General features: G+C 50.2%; 2 protein-coding genes across 3 annotated transcripts in view; one reads left to right on the plus strand and one right to left on the minus strand.

Moving 5' to 3' along the window:
• FBH1 (F-box DNA helicase 1) overlaps window positions 1-2,389 on the plus strand; it is a 29,623-nt gene extending 27,234 nt beyond the window's left edge. Inside the window, exons 20-21 of the mRNA XM_061346846.1 lie at window positions 372-506; window positions 1,613-2,389. Coding sequence (XP_061202830.1) covers window positions 372-506; window positions 1,613-1,711 — 234 coding nt within the window. The 3' untranslated portion in view covers window positions 1,712-2,389. The remainder of the gene's footprint in view (window positions 1-371; window positions 507-1,612) is intronic.
• Window positions 2,390-3,108: 719 nt separating this feature from the next.
• IL15RA (interleukin 15 receptor subunit alpha) lies at window positions 3,109-12,022 on the minus strand. 2 transcript variants are annotated; one of them, XM_061346871.1, is made up of 8 exons: window positions 11,882-12,022; window positions 6,706-6,906; window positions 6,511-6,588; window positions 5,502-5,687; window positions 5,065-5,094; window positions 4,754-4,811; window positions 4,332-4,641; window positions 3,109-3,379 (listed from the first exon to the last, which is right to left on the minus strand). In XM_061346871.1, exons 1-7 carry the CDS (start codon window positions 11,952-11,954, stop codon window positions 4,536-4,538), a joined length of 732 nt encoding a protein of 243 aa, XP_061202855.1. In that variant the 5' UTR covers window positions 11,955-12,022; the 3' UTR covers window positions 3,109-3,379; window positions 4,332-4,535. The 2 variants fall into 2 exon arrangements, with proteins under 2 accessions (XP_061202855.1, XP_061202858.1); XM_061346874.1 differs by lacking the exon at window positions 6,511-6,588.
• Window positions 12,023-22,114: the final 10,092 nt, after the last annotated feature.

Raw genomic sequence — 22,114 nt, forward strand, 5'->3', positions numbered from 1 at the left:
TCAGAGTAGCTGAGGTCATGGTTTTCCCTCAATACCTATGCTCTGTACCATGATTTCAGTAGCAAGATACGAGGCTGCAGTGGTTTTGTCTTCCACAGCCCTTGTGTTTGGGTGTTGCCTTCCACAGATCCTGACTTCTTATCCCAATGCAAGCCCATAGGTTCCCTTTTCTGTGTGCAGTGGTTGCCAGCTCTTACTTCACTTCCTTCCTCACTGCTGCTGCTGACGTCTGCTTGGGTCTTGTCCCCAGGGGTTTGGGGCAGGGTTTTGTTGCAAGTCACTTCCAAGGAGGTATAAAACAGGGATGAAAGAACCATTCCCAGTATCTCAGCTCCCTCAGTGATAAGTTCCCTCCTCTTCTTGTTCTTCAGGAGCGTTTCCTTCGCGTGGAGCTGATGAATAAGGCTGGGAAGGATGGAGCTGTGATCACTTGCTGTGTGCCACAGTGTACAGAAATGGTGCAGTCCAGCTATGGGCTGGTTGTGAAGAAGCTCCTTTTGGTTCACGTATGTCAAACCCTCCCTGGGCTTTTGAGATCATGGTTTTGAATTGGGAACCTTCACAATCACCTGGGGGCTGGCTCTGCTTGGGGGCTGTTTGGAGCCGTCACATCAGGGAGGGATAACCTGAGTGCTAAGCTCCAGTGGAAGGGAGCAGGGAGCATCCCATAGCTACATCTCATGTCCACAGCTCCCCAGTTTCTTACTTCTGCTCCCACCCAGCTAATAACTAGGGGTGACTTCCCCACTGTATGTTTCAGGGGGGTGCTGCAGTTCCCACTGAGCCACTGAAACCTTCACCTCTCTTCTGAGACCGATTGTGGTCTCAGTGGAGCTGGTTTTGAGGTTTTGGCATGTCGGATCCCATATCTGGCCATTGGAGCCTCTGCTGAGGCCACAGAACAGCCATTTGGGGTCAACACTGAAACTCATCTCACTGACAGTCTGGCTTTTGGGTCCCATTTTGGCTTTGATCCCACTGTTCTGCATGTAGGCTAGATCCTAGAAGGTGAAGGCCAAGCTCTCTGCTCAGCTCACAGTAAATCAGTGGAGCTCCATGTCCAGAACAGGAGACAGTAAATGCCTCTGAGCCATACACAGGGGACATGAGCACTGAGGACATTGGGGCTGTTCAGACAGGCCAAGGGGAATGGCTTGAACCTGCCTGAGGGGAGACTGAGCTGAGCTCTTAGGCAGAAGCTCTTCCCTGTGAGGGTGCTGAGGCGCTGGCACAGGGTGCCCAGAGAAGCTGTGGCTGCCCCATCCCTGGCAGTGTTCAAGGCCAGGTTGGACACAGGGGCTTGGAGCAAGCTGCTCCAGTGGAAGGGGTCCCTGCCCATGGCAGGGGTTGGAACTGGAGGAGCTTTAAGGTCCCTTCCAACCCAAACCATTCCATGACTCTATGACAAAGCCTCATCCTTCACCAGCAAGCACCTGCACAGGGATATTTTGGTTGCACCTATTAACCAAACCATCCCATAAGGCACTTCCCTGGTGGCAGAAGATGCTTTGGGTTCATTTTTGTTCTCCTCTCTGGACATGAAGGGCTTGCATCGCAGGTTGGGTTCCTCCAGCCTTCGTCTCCTCTGAGGTCTCCTCTCTTTCTCCCACAGAGCAGCCACATCAAGGATGCAGCCGGTTACCTCTGTCGCTCTTGCACACAGGAGCTCTTTGGCCCTCTGACACCCCTCATCTTCTCCCCAGCGCTTTAGGAGCAGCCCATCCAGCTCTAACAAAGCCCTCCAGCTCCCCAAAGCCACCCTGGATGCAATCCAAGGCCTGTTGTCATCCCAGCTTTGGGATCGGATGGGTATTGGAGCAGGATTTCAGACCACCTCCAAGCAGAACCCTCTGGGCTCCCTGCAGGCAGATGGGAGCCCTTTTCTCCAGCCCCATTTTGTTCTCCAAAGCTGGTCAGTGTGGGCTGCTCTGCACCTCTGCACAGAAGAACATGTACTTTGTGTCAGACAGGGCAAGGTTTGGTTTCTTTTGAGCATCACCCCTCCATTACCTCTGTCCCAAGCAATACCCCTCCAGTGATCAAGCTGCCAGGATACTGCTGTCTACTCCATCCTGTCGGTTCCTCATTGAAATCCCTTGATCCACTGGAAGAAGAGGAAATACTAGAAAATACCCAAACAAACACCTTCTTCTGAGAATGTTGCACTGTTGGCTCTGGGAAAAGGTCTGTAAAGCTCTCCCAGCTGAATGAGGCAGCCAAGGGATTCCCCCGGCTGTTCCCCTTCTCCCTGGGGAAGAAACCATAAGGAAAGAAGAGAGTCAGCATCTGAGCAACTGCTTTGATTTGGTTTCAGTCTCACTCAGTTTTAAACTTGAAATAAAGGTTGTAACAAAGTAAAAAAGCCTTAATGCTCTCTTTGTTCTCTTGCCTGCAGGCCTATTGACCAGACACCACAGTAGCAGTGGTGCAAGAGGTGCAGATGATGGCTTATGCCAGGGTCTGTGTCGTTCCAAAACTGAAAGTGATTTGGGAAGAGATCAGCTGTTGGACATAGGCCCAGAGCCAAGAGCCATGCCTGCTGGGTGAAGCCAAGGCATCCTGTTGATTTCCCTGGTTATTTACTGAATGATTGCTTCATTTGCTTCATTCACTTGCTTCACTGGCTCTGATTTTGCTCTCAAAGTGTGGACTCCACTTGCCCTGTTCTAAATACAGGTAGAATTTCACCTAAGACTTGGAATTGGACCAGGCACCTCCAGGGGTCCCTTCCAGCCTCACCTGGCTTCCACCAATCCACTGGAAGAGTCTGTGCCATTGCCAGAGGGTTTGGTCTGTCACATCCCAAGTGCTGCTTCCTCCTGCTTCAATGATCCAGGTCAGTGGCACAACCAGAAGCCAAGACAAAGCAGCAAGGAAAGGGCATAGAAGTTGGGTGTCAGGTATCAGTTAATATCCAGCTGACCTCTAAAACCCCTTTTCCTATCCAGCTGAGAACAGGCAGCTCCATCTTCCCATCACCCTTGGCCTTGGAGAGTAGTGGTGGGCCCTGGCTGATGCTAAGATGGATTTCACCACAGCCCTGCTCCATCCTTCCTACCTTCAGGGCTGCCAGGATGTCTAAACAGACAAGATCAACTGCTCTGTGTATGATTTTATATACATTATATACAGATATATACATAAACCAGCATTTGTCTACAGCTGCCTCTTCTGTAGCAAAGAGGAAATGAGGGGATAACAACCAGAGTAGAAAAAGGGCAACCATACAAAGGGGAATACTTCCTTAGGTCCTCTTATTGCCTTCAGTCTGATGGTGTCTGCAGTGAAATCACTCCCTGCCAGCAGCACCCAGGGTCTGCAGGATCCCTGAGCTGTGTCTGAGGCACCTTCACCAGCTTTTGGGGTCACCAGTGAATGGCTGAAAGAGAACAGGAAGGGGGTGAGGCATTTGGAACCCAGAACCACCCCCCCTCCATGTGCTGGGCTGCACCCCCAGAGCATGAGCAGCAGCTCAGGGAGCGGAGACCCCACTTGGGGCACTGGGTGAAGTTCTGGTGTCCTACATAGGAAGGGCATGGAGCGGTTGGAGCGAGTGCAGAGGAGGCCATGGAGATGCTGCGAGGGCTGGAGCAGCTCTGCTCTGGAGCCAGGCTGAGAGAGCTGGGCTGGGGCAGCCTGGAGAAGAGAAGGCTCCTGAAGGGGAGACCTTAGAGCAGCTCCAGTGCCTAAAGGGGCTGCAGGAAAGCTGGAGAGGGGCTTGGGACAAGGGCCTGTAGGGACAGGCCAAGGGGAATGGCTTGAACCTGCCCGAGGGGAGACTGAGATGAGCTCTTAGGCAGAAGCTCTTCCCTGTGAGGGTGCTGAGGCGCTGGCACAGGGTGCCCAGAGAAGCTGTGGCTGCCCCATCCCTGGCAGTGTTCAAGGCCAGGTTGGACACAGGGGCTTGGAGCAAGCTGCTCCAGTGGAAGGGGTCCCTGCCTGTGGCAGGGGTTGGAACTGGAGGAGCTTTATGCTCCCTTCCAACCCTAATGATTCTGTGATATGGTAGGAGAATGCTTGGCCAGGTTCTTCTGTGAAGCAGCACTTCTTGATAGGTTTTGGGGCAATTTGGGAGCAAAGCAGCTCTAGGGATGGGGCTGCTCTCCAACTGCCCTATCACTGGCCTTGCTCCTGGCCAGGGAATGGATGTTTCTTGGGGTAGGGGAGCCCAGGTTCACCCCTAGCACCCGAACCCCATCCTCTGCACCCCATACACCTTCCCTGGGGCAGGTAGCCCCCAACCTGTACTCCCAACCTCCACATTCCCACCTCCATGCCCCCCCAGTGTGCTCACGGAGCTCACCAACCCACTCTATGGGACACGCACACACCTTTGGGTGCTGCAGGAGTCTCATCCATGACAGTGCCTTGTTCAGGCTGGGAAGAGCAGCCATGTGTCCCTGGGGTGAGGATGCTCCATGTACGGGGGACTAGGACGTGCTCTGCCACGCACTGCTGCTGCTTCCAGCTTTCCATCCCAGCCTTGAGCATCCTCTGGGCTGGTGGGTGCTTCGAGTTGCCTTGGTGCTGGGTGCTCAGCCCATGGGGTAAACACTGGCTGGGAGCATCTCCTCGGTCTCAGAAGCAGCAGCCACCATGGGGATGGATGTCACTGCCACCGCAGAGCTCTGCCCTGTGCGCCTGCAGAGGGGAGAGGAGCATCACTGGTACCTCAAGGCCTTTCCCTGCCATTCAGAGGCTGAGGGCAACACATAATTGGGATGGAAAGACCTCACGGGGCTCACACACTTACATTCTCTTCCTCCAGCAGCAGCAGGCCACGATGCCAGCAACCAGCAGCACCGAGAGTCCTATGGGGGAGACCCAATGGCTGATGAGCGTCGTCCAACTCGGACACAGCAGCTCCTCAAACAATCAAAACCACTTTGTGCACGTTCACAAGGTGCCCTTGTGAGGAAATTTGGGTGCTGCATCCTTCCTCATCGAAAGCATTGCCCTTGACCATGGCAGAAACCCCCCCCTAGCCCAAAGGAGGGCTTTTAAGCTAAGCAATAAAGTAAATACATCCCTGTTGCCCAAAATACACTTTTTTCCTCAGCTTACCGATGGAAGAGGCCAGAGTCTGGGTGGAAACTGGAAAAGAAGCGAGAAATGGAGATATTTAGTTGCAATGCAGGTTGGATATAAGGAAAAAGGAAGTTCTTCCCTGTGAAGGTGATGAGGCCCTGGCACAGGTTGCGTAGGGAAGTGGTAAATGCTCCATCCCTGGCAGTGTTCAAGGCCAGGGGGGACAGAGCCTTGGGTGCCATGGTTTAGTGTGAGGTGTCCCTGTCCCATGGCAGAGGGTTAGAACTGGATGAGGTTAAGGTCCTTTCCAACCCAAACCAGTCTGGGATTCTGTGTAAAGCTAGGAATGCAGGAGGGACTCTCACTGAAAAGGGGTTTGGAGAGAAGGGATGTAATGCACTGAAGTAGGAGAGCCTTTGCTGGTTGGCCCTATCCCCTTTGATGCATTATGTTCCCTAAGGAGGTGGCCCAACCTGCAGCGTGCTCTGGGGGGGTGTCAGGCGATGTGGTTGTCCCCAGCGATGACCCTGGAGCTGTTTCCTCTCCCAGTGTGGATGGCTGCAGTGGTGGAGGTGTCTCTGGTGATGTCCCATCAGGTGCTGGGGGTGCGGGTGTTGCTGCTGGAGAGGGGCTGGAGGTCAGGCTGGTTTCAGTGGTTCCTGCTGGGAAAATAGTGTAAAGCCTTTTAATGTCAGGAGTTAAAAGGCACCCTGCAAACAGCACCTTTATTTCAGTGCTCAGCCTTTTGCCTGCTGCAGGGAGGTTGTGGTGAGGGAACAGCCCATCCAGCAGCTACAAACTGGTGTGATTTCACACAATGGAAGTGATTCTATCACACCACCAAACTGTTTGCTTCCTACACCATGGTGGTTGTAGGTTTGCCATGGCCACGGCCATGATGACCCCAAACCGGAGCCCATGGGTTGTGTTTGCAGTTTCATCCCCTTGTGCTGGGCACTGCTGAGGCTGCACCTTGGATCCTGTGTTCAGCTCTGGGCACCTCACTACAAGAGAGACATTGAGGGGCTGGAGAGGGGCCAGAGAAGGGCACGGAGCTGGTGCAGGGCCTGGAGCACAAGGGTGATGGGGAAGGGCTGAGGGACCTGGGGGGTTCAGTGTGGAGAAGAGAAGGCTCAGGGGGGACCTGATGGCTGCCTCCAACTGCCTGACAGGAGGATGGAGCCAGGAGGGGCTGGGCTCTGCTCCCAAGGAACAAGGGATGGGACAAGAGGAACCGGCCTCAAGCTGCACCAGGGCAGGTTTAGATGGAGCTGAGGAACAATTCCTGCCCCAGAGGGTGCTCAGGCATTGGAACAGGCTGCCCAGGGCAGGGCTGCAGGCACCGTCCCTGCAAGTGTTCACACAGCGTGGAGACGAGGCCTCAGTGCCATGGGTCAGTGGTGGCCTTGGCACTGCTGGGAATGGTTGGGCTGGATGAGCTTAAAGGGCTTTTCCAACCCAGATGAGTCTATGATTCCTCACCCTTCGGGGTCATCCTCTCAGTGTGCGGTGCCATTGGGACCTCAGGGCTGGGGGTTTCCGGAGGTAGAGCCGGGTCCCCTTTGGGAAGACACAACATAGAGACACCATCAACAGCAGCTCCCACACCACCCCTCATCCTCCTCCACCACCTCCCCACTCTCCCCATCACATCCCAGCTGCCAAGGAAAGCCTTACGGATGCACTGGAGCGTGGTGTGGGTCCAGTCAGGCTCGCTGGAGTCATCCCGCAGGATGCACTGGATGAGGCTGGAGGTCCCGGCTTTGCGCTTGTAGCCGGCGTTGCAGGTGTAGCGCAGGCGGGTGTTGAGCAGGGTGTTGTTGCCCACGTCGATGTGAGCGTTGGCCACGTCCTTGGGGCGGCTGCATCGCATTGGCACTGGAGGGGAGGGAAGGAACAAAGAGATGGGGGTCACAACAGGGAGACTGGGCACCCTCTGGCCCTGGCTCACTGGGATGTATAGCAACCAAAGGGGTCAAATCCTGCCCGAGGAGGGCGGGGGTATGGGAAGCTGATGCTGCCCTGGGGTTGGAAAAGCCTCATCCAGCTTGCAGAAAGGCAGTGTGAGATGGCTGTGCCTGTGCAAAGGGGATGGAGAAGGGGAAAGCTCCATTTCCAGCACGTTTGCAGTCACTTTTTAGTTGTAAGTACGTAAAAGAAAGACCCCAGATGAGGTACTCTCAAACATCTGAAGCTCTGCTGTTTCCCTTGGATTTCTTCTGTATTTGCTGCATTCCGTTCTGAGTGGTCCTGCTGTTTCACATGAACCTTGTGTAAAAAGGGCATTAGTTGAGTGATGGAGAGCTCTGGAGAACCGTGGATCATGGCAATGCGCCCACAGAATGGAAAGAATGGAAAACAAGGGTGTATGAAGTCTAATTCAGGACCTGGGTCATGTTTGGCCCTGACAAATTGGAAGGTGTTGGAGTTAGCACAGGGTGCCCAGAGAAGCTGTGGCTGCCCCATCCCTGGCAGTGCTCAAGGCCAGGTTGGACACAGGGGCTTGGAGCAAGCTGCTCCAGTGGAAGGGGTCCCTGCCCATGGCAGGGGTTGGAGCTGGATGAGCTTAAGGTCCCTTCCAACACAAACCAGTCTGGGATCTATGATCCACTTGTAGCAGCAACTCTGGTCACTGAAGGCTTCTCTCAGACATCCAGGCTCCATCCCACCAGCAGCTGCTCTGTCCTGGCTGCATTTACCACCCCCATTTCCTGTTTATTTTGCAGCTGGATGTGATAACTTCCAGGTGTTCTGCCAGTTCTCCAGCCACTTCCCAGCAGTTTTCCCACTGCAGCTTGCAGCCTATGGCCCTGGAGGCGGCTGAAAGGCGATTATCACCTTGTGGCCGGGTAGTGGGGCTGTGATGGGCAGTGAGTTCTGGCTTTTCCTCCCCCTACAAAGGTTTGTGCTTCCCTTTTGGCCTTGATTTGAGGTCGGTTTCGCAAGAGGATGTTACAAGTTCACTTCTTTTTCTGGCACGATGGAGAAAGTTTCTTGGTTATCCAGAGATTACCACATGTGGACAGCTGCTGCCAGCTCCCGTCCCCCAGTGTAAGCCACTGCGTGATGGTCATGGTCCAGAGCTGGGATGGAGTGATGCATGACCGGGATAAAGCAATATGCAGCCAGGATGGAGTGGTCCAGAGCTGGGATGGAGTGATGCATGACCGGGATAAAGCAATATACAGCCAGGATGGAGTGGTCCAGAGTTAGGATGGAGTGATGCATGACTGGGATAAAGCAATATACAGCCAGGATGGAGTGGTCCAGAGCTAGGATGGAGTGATGCATGGCCGGGATAAAGCAATATACAGCCAGGATGGAATGCTCCAGAGCTAGGATGGAGCGATGCATGACTAGGATAAAGCAATATACAGCCAGGCTGGAGTGGTCCAGAGCTGGGATGGAGTGATGAATGGCTGGGATAAAGCAATATACAGCCAGGATGGAGTGGTCCAGAGCTGAGATGGGGTGATGCACAGCTGGGATAAAGCAACACACAGCCAGGCTGGAGTGGTCCAGAGCTAGGATGGAGTGATGCATGACTGGGATAAAGCAATATACAACCAGGATGGAATGCTCCAGAGCTGGGATGGAACAATGAATGGCTGGGATAAAGCAATATACAGCCAGGATGGAGTGCTCCAGAGCTAGGATGGAGTGATGCATGACTGGGATAAAGCAATATACAGCCAGGCTGGAGTGGTCCAGAGCTAGGATGGAGTGATGCATGGGTGGGATAAAGCAATATACAGCCAGGATGGAGTGGTCCAGAGCTGGGTTGGAACAATGAATGGCTGGGATAAAGCAATATACAGCCAGGCTGGAGTGGTCCAGAGCTGGGATGGAGTGACGCACAGCAGAGATGGTGTCCATTCAGTACGGAGGGATGCTTGGTTGGGCTGGGATAGGGAATGGGATGATAATGGGAGCACAGTGGGAAAGGGAGTGCAGTGGCAGTGGGGATGAGAGCACAACAGGGATTGGAATGCACCGGTAATGGGGACAGGAGTGTGATGGCAGACGGATGGGAGCACTATGTGAATGGGAACAGGACCACAACATGCTCCCCCAGGCACCCAAAACATCCAGAGATGAAAACCTCCTTAATCCTAAATATCTCCTGCCCCAATTTGTTATCTATCCCCAGGACATCCTGGGGGGAATCTAATCAGTGCTTGGGTGGGTCTGTGCAGGGTCCCCTGGCATGGGGACACCCCAAAGAGTTGCATGGGGGAGGGCACGGGTGAGGCTGTTTCAGAACCTCCTCACACATTGCCAGACCTGAAGCCATGCCATAACATGAAGGAAAAGCCCTTCCAGTGCCAAGGTAACTTACAGCCACGTCCACAAAGGGAGCACAGAGGGAATTCCAGCTAGAAGCAGCAACAGAATCCAGGAAAAACATGGACCTGTGAGTCCTGCTTATGCCTTTCAGCTTTTACACCTCATCTCCTCATCCCAATCCCACCAAAACACTTTCTTTCCAGTTGACTTGGCTGTAAAATGATCTTCTCTTCCCAAAAATGCCCAAAATGATGATCATCATCTTGTCATCTTTGATCATCATCTTGTCATGATGACAAGACCCCGTGTCTCTGCCTTCCAGGATTGCTGCATTGATTTCAGTTTGTTTCATGAGATGAAACATATGCCAAGGAGAAGAAAGGGAGGAAATCATTGGGAATTTCAGTTCCCAGTGCTGCTACAGCCTGATTTGATATGTGGCCAAGCCTATGTGGCCTTTCTTTCATACCTCAGCAGTGAATAGGAAAGGGTGTAAAATGTGAGTAGATGGGGAGAGCCGTGGTTGGCTTTGTGGGAATCCAAGGGGCTGCACAACCACAACTAGATAGCAGAGAATCCACACTAGGAAAGCTTGGGCATTTTTCTTGGAAAATTATCAGTAGAAGGTAGGAATCACATATAACCTAATTACCATGCACAAACCAGAGAGTAACTGCATAGAATCCAGACTGGTTTGTGTTGGAAGGGACCTTAAAGCTCCTCCAGCTCCAACCCCTGCCACGGGCAGGGACCCCTTCCCCTAGAGCAGCTTGCTCCAAGCCCCTGTGTCCAACCTGGCCTTGAACACTGCCAGGGATAGGGCAGCCACAGCTTCTCTGGGCACCCTGTGCCAGCGCCTCAGCACCCTCACAGGGAAGAGCTTCTGCCTAAGAGCTCAGCTCAGTCTCCCCTCGGGCAGGTTCAAGCCATTCCCCTTGGCCTGTCCCTACAGGCCCTTGTCCCAAGCCCCTCTCCAGCTTTCCTGCAGCCCCTTTAGGCACTGGAGCTGCTCTAAGGTCTCCCCTTCAGGAGCCTTCTCTTCTCCAGGCTGCCCCAGCCCAGCTCTCTCAGCCTGGCTCCAGAGCAGAGCTGCTCCAGCCCTCGCAGCATCTCCATGGCCTCCTCTGCACTCGCTCCAACAGCTCCACGTCCCTCTTGTGTTGGGGCTTTTAATTCAGTTGATGGATCCAACTGAACTAAGAGCAATGAACACTGTTCCCCAACCACATTTTCAGCCCTGAGGCAGTCCCAGTTGCATCACCACTGCCAGGAACATTGCCCGCAGGTCCGGGAGGGGGCCATTGGATGGTATTGCCTTCAGAGAAAGCTATTTTTAGCCCATTCCAGTGCATATCCCTCGCAGTAAATGCAGCTCTCCTGCCTTATTTTTGCTGCTGGAGTAATTTTACAGCCCTGCCTGCACCCGGCTGTTGAGAAATAGACTTACATTCTAGAGCACTGAAGCTTTGGCAGCAGACGGGAGCCTGGAGAAGCTAAAGCTGTCCTGAAGCTCTGTACTCCATTCCAGCCTTTTTTTCCTGTGCTCCCACACAAATCCTTTTTGATTCCCACGTTTTCAGTTCATTAAGTGCTTCCTAAATGGTCTTTCCACTGCTGCCAGTGGCTCCCTGGTGCTGTTGGCATACTGCACCATCTGCACTGATTTGTGACAGTGTTTCCCAAAGTTGCTGTGTCCAAAGATAGTGAAGGGTGTCCAATAGCTGGTGCAAGGCCTGGAGCCCAAGTGTGATGGGGAAGGGCTGAGGGACCTGGGGGGTTCAGTGTGGAGAAGAGAAGGCTCAGGGGGGACCTGATGGCTGCCTCCAACTGCCTGACAGGAGGATGGAGCCAGGAGGGGCTGGGCTCTGCTCCCAAGGAACAAGGGATGGGACAAGAGGAACCGGCCTCAAGCTGCACCAGGGCAGGTTTAGATGGAGCTGAGGAACAATTCCTGCCCCAGAGGGTGCTCAGGCATTGGAACAGGCTGCCCAGGGCAGGGCTGCAGGCACCGTCCCTGCAAGTGGTTTAAAAGATGAGTAGATATGGCTCTTGGGGACATGGTTTGTCCATGGTGCTGGGTTAGCAATCGGTCTCAACGATCTTAAAGGTCTTCTCCAACCTACATAACTCCATGACTCCGTAATTCTATGCCTGTGCTTTTGAAGAGGCATGACACACTGCAACATTCCTACCCCGTGGCGATGCTCAGCCATGAGCACCTCACAGAACCCATGGAAACCCCACAGAGCCCACCAGGGTGACATCCCACCGTGATGCACGTCCTGTGGGTGCATCACATGGATCCTAAACATCACCTGGACACCGGTGGGAAGTGGCAGGAGCATCCAGGAAGGTACAAGGGGAACACGGGGGTGCATTCTGGGCACCCTAGGGTGAGTGTAGGCACCTCACAGTGGGTTGGGGGGCAGCTAGAGAGAAGCATGGGCATGCAGGGACCGGGATGGGTACCCCAGGGAGCAGCGTTGCCACCCTGGGAAGCAGAGCAAGCACCCCATGGACATCGTGGCACCCCGGGGCGGGTATGAGCACCCGGGGAGACACTTACCGGTATCGGCGGCGGCCCAGGACAGCAGAAAAGCGAAGGTACCGCAGAGCAGCGGCAGCAGCGGCCGCTCCATGGGACGGTGCCGGCTGCACCGGCAGCACGGGAGCCGGGGCCGGGGGGCTCAAGGCTCCCGCCGGGGCTCGGCGGCGCTTCCCCGCTGCACGCCGCCGCCGCCGTCGGACGTACCCGGCGTTGCCAGATCCGCCTTCTCCTTTCGCTTTCGCTTTTGCCCCGATGCGACGGGGAGGGACGCGTCACCCTGCCGGGATGGGGAGCTCGGGGAGGTGGGATGCAGTGCTCCGGGCGAGGCTCGGTACCCGAGGGGAAGGATGCAGCTCCCGGGTGGGGATGCAGTGATGGAACGAGGGGTGAGGGGGTGTTGGTACCCTGGGGAGGACACACAAAGCATTTGATGCTCTCCCACACTACATAGAGTCAATGAGTTTAGAAAAGATCTTTAAGATCACCAAGTCCAATATTCCCCCAGGACTGCCAAGTTCACCACTAAACCATGCCACTAAGCACCTCGTCATCCTTATCTCTGAAGGATGAAACTGAAGAGACACAGATTTGATGGATGGACCATTTGGGGGATAAGGAATTGGCTGGATGGTCCCACTCAAAGAGTTGTGGTCAACGGCTTGATGTCCAAATGGAGATCAGTGATGAGTGGTATTCCTCAGGGGTTGGTGCTGGGATCCATGCTGATCAACACCTTTGTCAGTGACATGGACAGTGGGATCCCTCAGCAAGTTTGCTGATGACACTGAGCTGTGGGGTGCAGTTGACACACTGGAGGGAAGGGGTGGGATCCAGAGAGACCAGGAGATGTTGAACAGGTGGGACTGTGTGAACCTGATGGAGTTCAACAAGGACAAGTGCAAACTGGGACAATCTGAAGCACAAACACAGGCTGGGAGAGACTGGATGGAGCAGCCCTAAGGAGAAGGACTCGGGGGTGTTGGTCAATGAGAAGCTCTCCATGACATGGGTTCAATGTGCGCTTGAGCCCAGAACCCCCCCATGTGCTGGGCTGCACCCCCAGAGCGTGAGCAGGTTTAAAGCCAGGTTTGATGGGGCTTGGAGCAAGCTGCTCTAGTGGAAGGTGTCCCTGCCCATGGCAGAGGGCTGGAACTGGATGAGCTGTAAGGTCTCTTCCAACCCAAACCAGTCTGGGATTCTATGATGTTGTATGGAGCTGGTTCTTCTAATTCAGCTCTCCCTTTTGCCCTGGTACAGGAGAGAGACTTTACACTGATGTGTTTCATAAGGATTTCAATGACTGCAGAAGACACATGGTGGATATGGCCAGACATTCACTGTTCAATCAAGATCAGACAGCACTGATCGTAACAAATTGTCCCCTTCTTGAGCCGAATTGTAACCACACGTTGTTTTCCACTGAATGGGAATGTGGAGCAGTGAAATACTCCACAGCCATTCATTACAGAAGGAACAAGGTCAATTTTAAACTATCCAGAATGTCTGTTGAGTGATTGAAAGTCACAGCTCGAAGGAAGGCAGTAACACCTGGTGCACCAGGATGAACTTCAGGCTGATTACTGTATGGGTTTGAGCGCATCAGTTCACGACAATGATTTAACTTAAATCATATCCTCTGTGTCAATGTCCAACAAACCAATCCATTAGCTCTGCTACACAGTGGGCTCAACTAGAGCACAGAGTTAGGAGTGGGAAGAGGACGTGGGTTTTGGGGTGCTCCACACTAAAACTGTATTAAAACATGACATTTAGGGGTTGGAAGTAGATGTGGGGGTTGGAACTAGATAATCTGATGGTCCTTTCCAAACCAAAGCATTCTATGATAACAAGAAACCATAGCCACAGACTGTGGGTTCAGTTGTGGATGGTTCTAAAGCCAAAGTCTGTAACACTTCAGTGGTGCTGCCAGGACAGACCATTCTTGCCTCATTTTTGCTGTTTTCCTTCACCTTTGCTCCATCACCTTGGCTTGGAGCTCAGCTGCATGCGTCCAGCCATGTGCAGATACCATGGACTAAACACATTCAACATAAAGAAAACACAACAAAACTGGTCCCATTACTTAAGGGGTTATGGTCACAACACAGACTAATGCCTCCGCCTCCTGCAGCACCTAGTGCTATCATGTTCTACCATTTCTCAACTGCAAAATGGAGATAAGAGTCTAAACAGACCTGGGCATCACTGCTGGAGCAGTGCTGAGCCTGCAGTTTCACTCATGTCTTCTGGGTCTTCTTGCTTCTTAGAGAGAGTGACAAAATATAAAGATGCTGGGGAGGGACTCTTCATTAGGAACTGCAGTGATAGGACAAGGGGTAATGGGTTAAAACTGAAACAGGGGAAGTTTAGATTGGATATAAGGAGGAAATTCTTTCCTGTTAGGGTAGTGAGGCACTGGAATGGGTTGTCCAGGGAGGCTGTGAATTCTCCATCCCTGGCAGTGTTCAAGGCCAGGTTGGATGAGGCCTTGGGTGAGATGGTTTAGAGCAAGGTGTCCCTGCCCATGGCAGGGGGGTTGGAACTTGATGATCTTAAGGTCCTTTCCAACCCTAACTATTCTATGATTCTATGAAAAGCATGTGATGTGGTCAAGGGAAGGGGACAGCATGCTGTGGCTAGCTGGGGCTTGCAAACACATTTTAGGGGTCTAGAGAAGACCAGCCCTGTGAGCAAATGCTGTGTCAGGAGAGCACTGGGGGCTGCAGTGAAACATGGGCAGGGTCTGCTAAAAGCTGTCTTCAGTCTCTCACATCTAAGCGAAGGAGTCATCTGGTATAACTACAGCCACCTCATTCAGGCCTTCGTGTTAAAACAGATCATAGAAGAGGCTTAGGGGTGTGGGAAGAGGCACCCTGTGGCTGTGTCCCCATCTTCAAATGGGGTACTTTGTGCAGTGTCTCCTTCTCTCACCATCTACTCAATCCAGAGGAAATCTGGAAGAGCAGCTCAGCTGAGATGCCTGAGTTTTGGATAGATGAAGTTAGGTGAGACGAATTCCAGCTTCAGTGGTGTGGAATTACACAGTGACCTTAGTTTTGTCTTTAAAACTGATCTTTGGTCTCTGTGCCAGCAAACAGAAACTCCAGAATCCAGAAAGAAGACCAGAAAACAGCAAAGAACAACTAAAAATGTGTTACTTACATTATGTCTGCTGGCTTCACATTATCATTTCAGATAATGAAACACTTGCATGCATTGGGATGGTGCATTCACTTCCCTACTTTCCCCCTTTTCAGCCTCATTTGCTTCCCTCTTTTAATGGTTACTCCATTTACTTCCAGTTTCTCACAGAAATACCTCCTCATTCCTGCTACAAAACCCTCCTTATAGTACCTTGTCCCAGGAGCTTCTCTCTTGTGTTGAGGTTGATGTTTTCAATCTGCCTTTCCTAGTTTGGTAGAGGACTGGAAGAGTCAGATACGCTTTCCCTCACTGAAGACACATTGGAAGGAGAGGACAGAGCCAAGGGAAAGCTTTCCTGTGGAAATAAGTGGGAAACATTCTGTGTTGAGGTGCAGTTGAAACCTTTGCTTTCCTACATCATCCCCGCCACAGGATGAATGTGAATCTTGAGCTACAACTTTGATGTGAGACCAAGAAAGGACCTGGAGCAAGTTGCAAAGCTATTATTTGCCTCTTCTAAATGCAAGGAGAAGGACAAGTTATTTGAATGCTCTTCAAGATCCTCAAGTGGTTTTGGCTGATAAGAAAGAACAATCTTACACTGATGTTTTAGCCCATTTATTTCTGCAGCTTCTCATTCCCCTGTGCTGTCCATTCTGCTAAGCCACCATGCCTGTTACCCCTGGGTTTACAATGATGCTCAGGTGAGCTGTGATGGGAGTCTCCCCCATCACACTCCAGGCACTTGGGCCCAAGAATAAACCTCCTCTGGAAGCAGCAGAGTAAATGTTGGATTAAGGCACTCAGTAGCTGGAGAAGGGCACTACAGAGGCCCTACTTCACCCTAAATCAACTGCTGGGGTTGCCAGAAACACCAGGAAGTCTGCTTTAGCTCCAGGTCATCGAGGAACAGGACATGCTGGGCCCAAGGCCCTGCAATACCCACCTGCCTTATGCTCCTTGACCCATAAAAAGGGAAGCTCACTTTGTTATTAGCAGGTTTACTGCAGTTAAGTACTCAAAAGCAAATAAGACAAAGCTGTTCCTGGGACCTCAGGCTGCTTTCCTGAGTTATCATTTCACACATTAGATTTTCCAAAGACAGCAATTCTGAGGCTGAAGGATATGTCTCAAAGCCCTTAGCTAAGAAGCAAAGAGAAAGGCAATAAATATCCACAACTCTACTACCTACCTCTTTCTACCTCTACCTACTCCTACTTTCCTATCTCTAAAAGAGGTAGGAAATGACCATTCCTTGAGAAGGGGAGAGAAGGATGGATCAAATAAATCCAGCACCCAGCTATCACCTTCTGCACAGCTTTTATTAAGTCAGAAGCAAAACAAACTGATGTTTAGTTCCCTGGGTAGATGGAGGAGGAGGAGTAGAGGGTGTGGAGAAGGTGAGACACAGAATTGGTACCCACCACTACAGTCCACAGGTAATAATGCATAATAAGATAAAGTCCAGAAATCCAACACAAGTGGCTCATCACACATGGTCTCCTGGCTTCGTCTGCCTCTGTTTCTTCTTCTGTTGATGCAAGTCACTTTGTCTTGGCAGTGAGCATCAGAAAATAGCTTCACAATAACGACAAAAGGGAAGGAAAGGAGCTATTTGCAGGATAACATTTCATAGCCAATCAGCAATTATTCATTAGAAATGGGTAAATTCTCCCTCTGCCCATCCAGGAGACAGCATAAACCCCTGTTAACCTTTCCTGAAGACATCACCTCTGGTGGCTGAACTGGCTGGCAAACCTATTCACCCTTCTGAGAAAGAAGACTGTAAACCTTGAGACAAGGTGTATATATCTGAAGATCATGACTAGAAGCATTCAGAGCCAGGCAGATGATAGTGCTGCACCAGTTATACACCAGTGAAGTGATAACCCAGATTCCCAGGGCTCAGGGTTTAAATTGCTGGTGATAAAGCAATGTTCTTTAATCTCTGGATTCTGGCCAGGTTGGGATTTCACATGGTGAGCATAGAGAAAAGCAATCATCGGGTTAGAGTTCACAATCAGCTTCTGCAAGAAATAGCTGAGGGTAATAATACTGGGATTTGCTAAAGAAAACACAGTCTGTGGATCATAGAATCATAGAATGGTTTGGGTTGGAAGGGACCTTAAAGCTCCTCCAGCTCCAACCCCTGCCATGGGCAGGGACCCCTTCCACTGGAGCAGCTTGCTCCAAGCCCCTGTGTCCAACCTGGCCTTGAACACTGCCAGGGATGGGGCAGCCACAGCTTCTCTGGGCACCCTGTGCCAGCGCCTCAGCACCCTCACAGGGAAGAGCTTCTGCCTAAGAGCTCAGCTCAGTCTCCCCTTGGGCAGGTTCAAGCCATTCCCCTTGGCCTGTCCCTACAGGCCCTTGTCCCAAGCCCCTCTCCAGCTTTTCTGCAGCCCCTTTAGGCACTGGAGCTGCTCTAAGATCACATACAACCCCCTACATATGTGTGTTCGTTATAAAAGATTCATATCTCAGAGGAATAGTTGGGAGGATGGCTCACCCATGTGAGCAAAATGTTGCTACAAACCATTTGTAAAGCTCAGGTTTGCAAACTGGAATGATTTTCCATCCAGTCAGCATCCCTGCTCCAATTTTGTCTTACCTGCTATTAATCAGTTCAGGTAAGATGTAGTCACTATCCCACTCTCGATCCGGAAGTGGTGCTGCCCACTATGATTAAAGGCATCTGGAATAATCAAACTACAGCCCTGAAAGAATACAAATAAATGGAAGTTTTTCCTTATCCAGGAAGCAATTTTTGTCTTATGGAGCTACAATAACCTTGAGCATCTCTTAATGAAAGAAGCAGTTGTTTTGTGGGGCTGTGATAATAATTACCCCTGCTGGGAGCACACTGAAAATGCTAAAGGCAGGTGCAGTGGTTTGAGAGGCAAAAATAAGTGTGACCTGCACCTGCAGTGTCTAAAAGAGGTTGATCTGGCATTGCTTCCCAGCCAGAAGACTACATATGCAAAAGAGCTTATCCTATGGGTGTAACAGATTGGTTTTAATAGCTAAACATGTTGAATAGTAATAATAACAATGATAGTAGTAGTAATAATATCATCAAAAATATGAAGATGAAGAAAACAAAGATGAAGATAAGACAAGATGAAGAAGATTATGACCAAGTAGAAGAGAAAGACTAGGAAGAAAAAGGAAAAGGGAAAGAAAAAGAGAAATTAAAAAAAAAAGAAAAAATGCAAAAGGAAAAGGAAAAAAAATAAAATAGGAAAAGGAGGAAAAAAATGGAAAAAGAAGAAAAAGAAAAATGGAAATAAAAAGAAAAAAAAGGAAAAGGAAAAGAAAAAAAAAGAAAAAGGGAAAGGGAAAAAAGGAAAAGGAGAAAGAAAAGGAAAAGGAGAAGAAAAGGAAAAGAAAAAGGAAGGAAAAGGAGAAGGAGAAGGAAAAGGAAAAGGAAAAAGAAAAGGAAAAGGAAAAGGAGAAGGAGAAGAAAAAGAAAAGAAAAAGGAGAAGGAGAAGGAGAAGGAGAAGGAAAAGGAAAAGGAAAAGGAAAAGGAAGGAAAAGGAAAAGGAAAAGGAAAAAGAAGGAAAAGGAAAAAGAAAAGGAAAAGGAAGGAAAAGGAAAAAGGAAAAGAAAAAGGAAGGAAACGGAAAAAGAAAAGGAAAAGGAAGGAAAAGGAAAAAGAAAAGGAAAAGGAAGGAAAAGGAAAAAGGAAAAGGAAAAGGAAGGAAAAGAAAAAGAAAAGGAAAAGGAACAGGAAGGAAAAGGAAAAAGAAAAGGAAAAGGAAAAGATCTGGTGCTTGGCATTGTAGGCAAGGCCATTTCCCAGTACAAAAAAATAGACCACACTTAATGCTTGCTATAGCTTTACACATCAATTCACAATGAAAATTGCATCTTTCGGTTGTAAATTGGTAGAACTGGTGGGAAGGGGCTGGTTTTGTTGCCCAGAGGAGCACCCTGTGATGGGTATGAGCTGCTGGTGCATTGCTGGCATCGAGCTGGAGAGGATCCTGCTTTTCCAAAAGCTGCTCCCAAGCTTCACAAGAGAAACTGCTCCATGTTGGAGTTTCTGGAGTGTGACTTTACTGCTGAGGAATCCTGGAGGAGCTGGGCGAGGGACAGGGAGGCTCACAGGGGATCTCCACACAGATTCTGGGGGAAATCCAGCTCCTTTTCCATTTGGGGTGATGGGGGTGGAGGGGGAAGCAGTAATGAAACCACAAATGGGGTTTTCTTTGGGTCTTGACTTGTGGCTTTCATGACTTCTGGGAATCTCAGTTCTCAGTGTGTAAGGTCAATGCTAGAAGCATTGCAGCCTTTTCTCTAAGAGAAGTAGTAGATTTGTGTCCCAAAGCTTTATTTTATGCTATGAAATCAGAGCCCAGGAGGCAAGAGTTCCTATGAGTGGAACAAATGACCACAATTGTAACCTTTAATCTTAAACTAACAATGGTGTGTGTGCCTTTAACATAGCCGGATAGGCCAGATTGTTCTAACTTACTGACACGTAGGGAGAAAGGAATGTTCAGCTGATGGGAGAAGGAACATCAGGGGACTGATGACAACTAAGTAAATAAGTAAGACCAAGGATGCCAGCCTTCAAGGATAGCAGAGTGGCTCCCACCATGGAGTGAGACTGGAATAGAACAGAAGCAAGAACATACAAGCTGCTAACTTGGCACTAGGACCTTGCAAGCACTGGGATCATTCAGTAAACACAGTGAGGAAGACCATCCATAACCACTCAGCAAGAAACACATGTGTAATTAGGATGCAGAGATTATAATTAGATTATAATTAGTTCCCAGAAAAGCTGTGAATATGCATGAGTTTGCTAAACATAGAGCTCCTGTCGGCAACTATCGGGTGCTTCCTTTTTCCTTTCCACAGGGTAATACCATGATGTGCCTAATGCCATTAGACAGAGTAACAGATTAGAGGGAGGTTGTGTCACATTCATCTTTAAAGCTGCTATTTGTAAAATTAAACTTGCCTCTGACTGCTATTGAAAGCTGTAAATGACATTAAGTTGGAAAGCTCCACTTTAAAAGCTTTGTGCGGAGCAATTGGTGCTGTATCACTGGAAAGGTTTGGAAGAAATCCCTTTTCCCTCTTATCACCCAGTTCCAACCCCCTGCCATAGGCAGGGACACCTTGGAGCAGGTTGCTTCTCTGGGCACCCTGTGCCAGCGCCTCAGCACCCTCACAGGGAAGAGCTTCTGCCTTATCTCCAACCTGATCTTCCCCTGTTGCAGTGTGAACCCATCACCCCTTGTCCTATCACTCCAGTCCCTGATGAAGAGCCCCTCCCCAGCATCCTTGTAGTCCCCTTCAGACACTGGAAGCTGCTCTGAGGTCTCCACGCAGCTTCTCTTCTCCAGGCTCAACAGCCCCAGTGTTCTCAGCCTGTTCCCATACAGGATGTAAGAGAAACAGTGTTGTTTTCGTATATTGGGGCTGGGGCTAAGTTACTAAGAAAACGAAACAAAGGGTTTGAGATACCATAACTTAGAAAGATACATTCTGTTGTTAAAGACAATATAATCTCTGAATGAAAGATACCCTCTGTGGTTAAAAGTAATACTATCTTTGTGCAGTTTATGAAACGAAGCAGGTGCAGGCTGCTTAAACAGTAAGTTGGGTACCACATCTCTGCCAGAGAGCTATGAAATTGAACCATAAAAGAAGATAATGGCAGGGGGGTTGGAACTTGATGATCTTAAGGTCCTTTCCAACCCTAACTATTCTATGATTCTATAAACAAAGAAGAGGAAGGGGTGTATGAAACTGAGTAAGGGGAGGTGTAAGAGGAGGAACAGCATATAGATTATACATGCTGGATAGTCTGTGAACCTTGGAGTACTCCAATGGGGAAACAAGGGAGGGAACCTGTGGACAGGATAGGAAATATAAATCAAAGTTCTGCCTTTGCTGTGTGTACCCGCTTGCCAGGCCCCCCATTTTTGCACAAATGTTAATAAATAGCTGATGCTTCACTGCTGTGTCTACCCTGAGCTTTTACAAGAAGAGGTTTTATCTCACACAGGAGGAGCTCCAGCCCCTGGGCATCCTCGTGGCCTCCTCTGGACTTGCTCCAACAGCTTCATATCCTTCTGATGTTGAGGACACCAGAACTGTGCACAGTAGAAAAAGCTTTGCAAAAACTAGCAGCTACCTCTCACTTCTTGTGGATAACAGGACATTCTGTAAGGAGACAAAGTGGGAAAAAGGGTATTTAAGTGTCTGCAGCCACCATTTCAGAAAGACTCGCTTGGAAATATGGAAAGAGGCCCTCTGCTGTGTCCTGCCACCTGCCTGGTGTTAGCCAATGTTGAGATTTAGATCGACAGAGCTTGGGCTGACTTGCAGCTGCCCCTTTGAGCACTGCTTTCTTAAACCATGGGACGTAAATGGTAGGGAAGAGAGTCCTGAATTTCTCCTTCATCCATGGAGAAAGCTGCAGGAGCTCAGAGTAACTCCCTCCAACCTCCCACCTTGCAGAGGGAAGGTTGTCCCCATCTTTCACAAGATGGACTAGCAGCACTGGAATGGGTTGCCCAGGGAGGCTGTGAATGCTCCATCCCTGGCAGTGTTCAAGGCCAGGTTGGACAGAGCCTTGGGTGAGATGGTTTAGTGTGAGGTATCCCTACCCATGGCAGGCGGGGTGGAACTTGATGATCTTAAGGTCCTTTCCAACCCTAACTATTCTATGATTCTATGATTCTATGAATTAGCACCAATGGCAAAGTCTAATACAGAGGGTTTTGCTGCTGGAGCTAGAGAAGCCTCCAGAAAAGCACCAATATTACCACACTCTACAAGAGTGGGATTTTAGGATGAGAATCAAGACTCACTGTGACTCAGTATCCTTGATGTTTCCCTGTAAACAGGAAAGCAGACACAAGGCATCGTGTGATCTCATCCATGGAACATCTGAATCTGTTCTCTCTCAAATATTCAGACTATACAAACACCTGGGTAGAGTGCCAGCACCTTCTTCTTCCCTTTCCTTCCATAATATACTACTTGTGGGGTAAATACCTCTTAGCTTCACCCAGCAGCACATCCCATGATGACAGTAGGGAAATAAAGACATTCTCTACCCAGAGAACAACGAGTCCTGCTTGTTG

The sequence above is a fragment of the Neopsephotus bourkii genome, unplaced genomic scaffold, assembly GCF_033783945.1.
Source record: "Neopsephotus bourkii isolate Nb327-2 ecotype Australia unplaced genomic scaffold, CSIRO-AGI_Nbou_v1 NB_281, whole genome shotgun sequence".
NCBI lineage: Eukaryota > Metazoa > Chordata > Aves > Psittaciformes > Psittacidae > Neopsephotus > Neopsephotus bourkii.

Bases quoted from the DNA above. Each gene is read 5' to 3' on its own strand.
- IL15RA (XM_061346871.1), bottom strand. From the start codon at position 11,954: ATGGAGCGGCCGCTGCTGCCGCTGCTCTGCGGTACCTTCGCTTTTCTG. The intron at 6,589-6,705 runs GTAAGGCTTTCC...GTCTTCCCAAAG, and splicing joins CACCACGCTCCAGTGCATCC to GGGACCCGGCTCTACCTCCG. The intron at 5,688-6,510 runs GTGAGGAATCAT...TTTTCCCAGCAG, and splicing joins TGAGAGGATGACCCCGAAGG to GAACCACTGAAACCAGCCTG.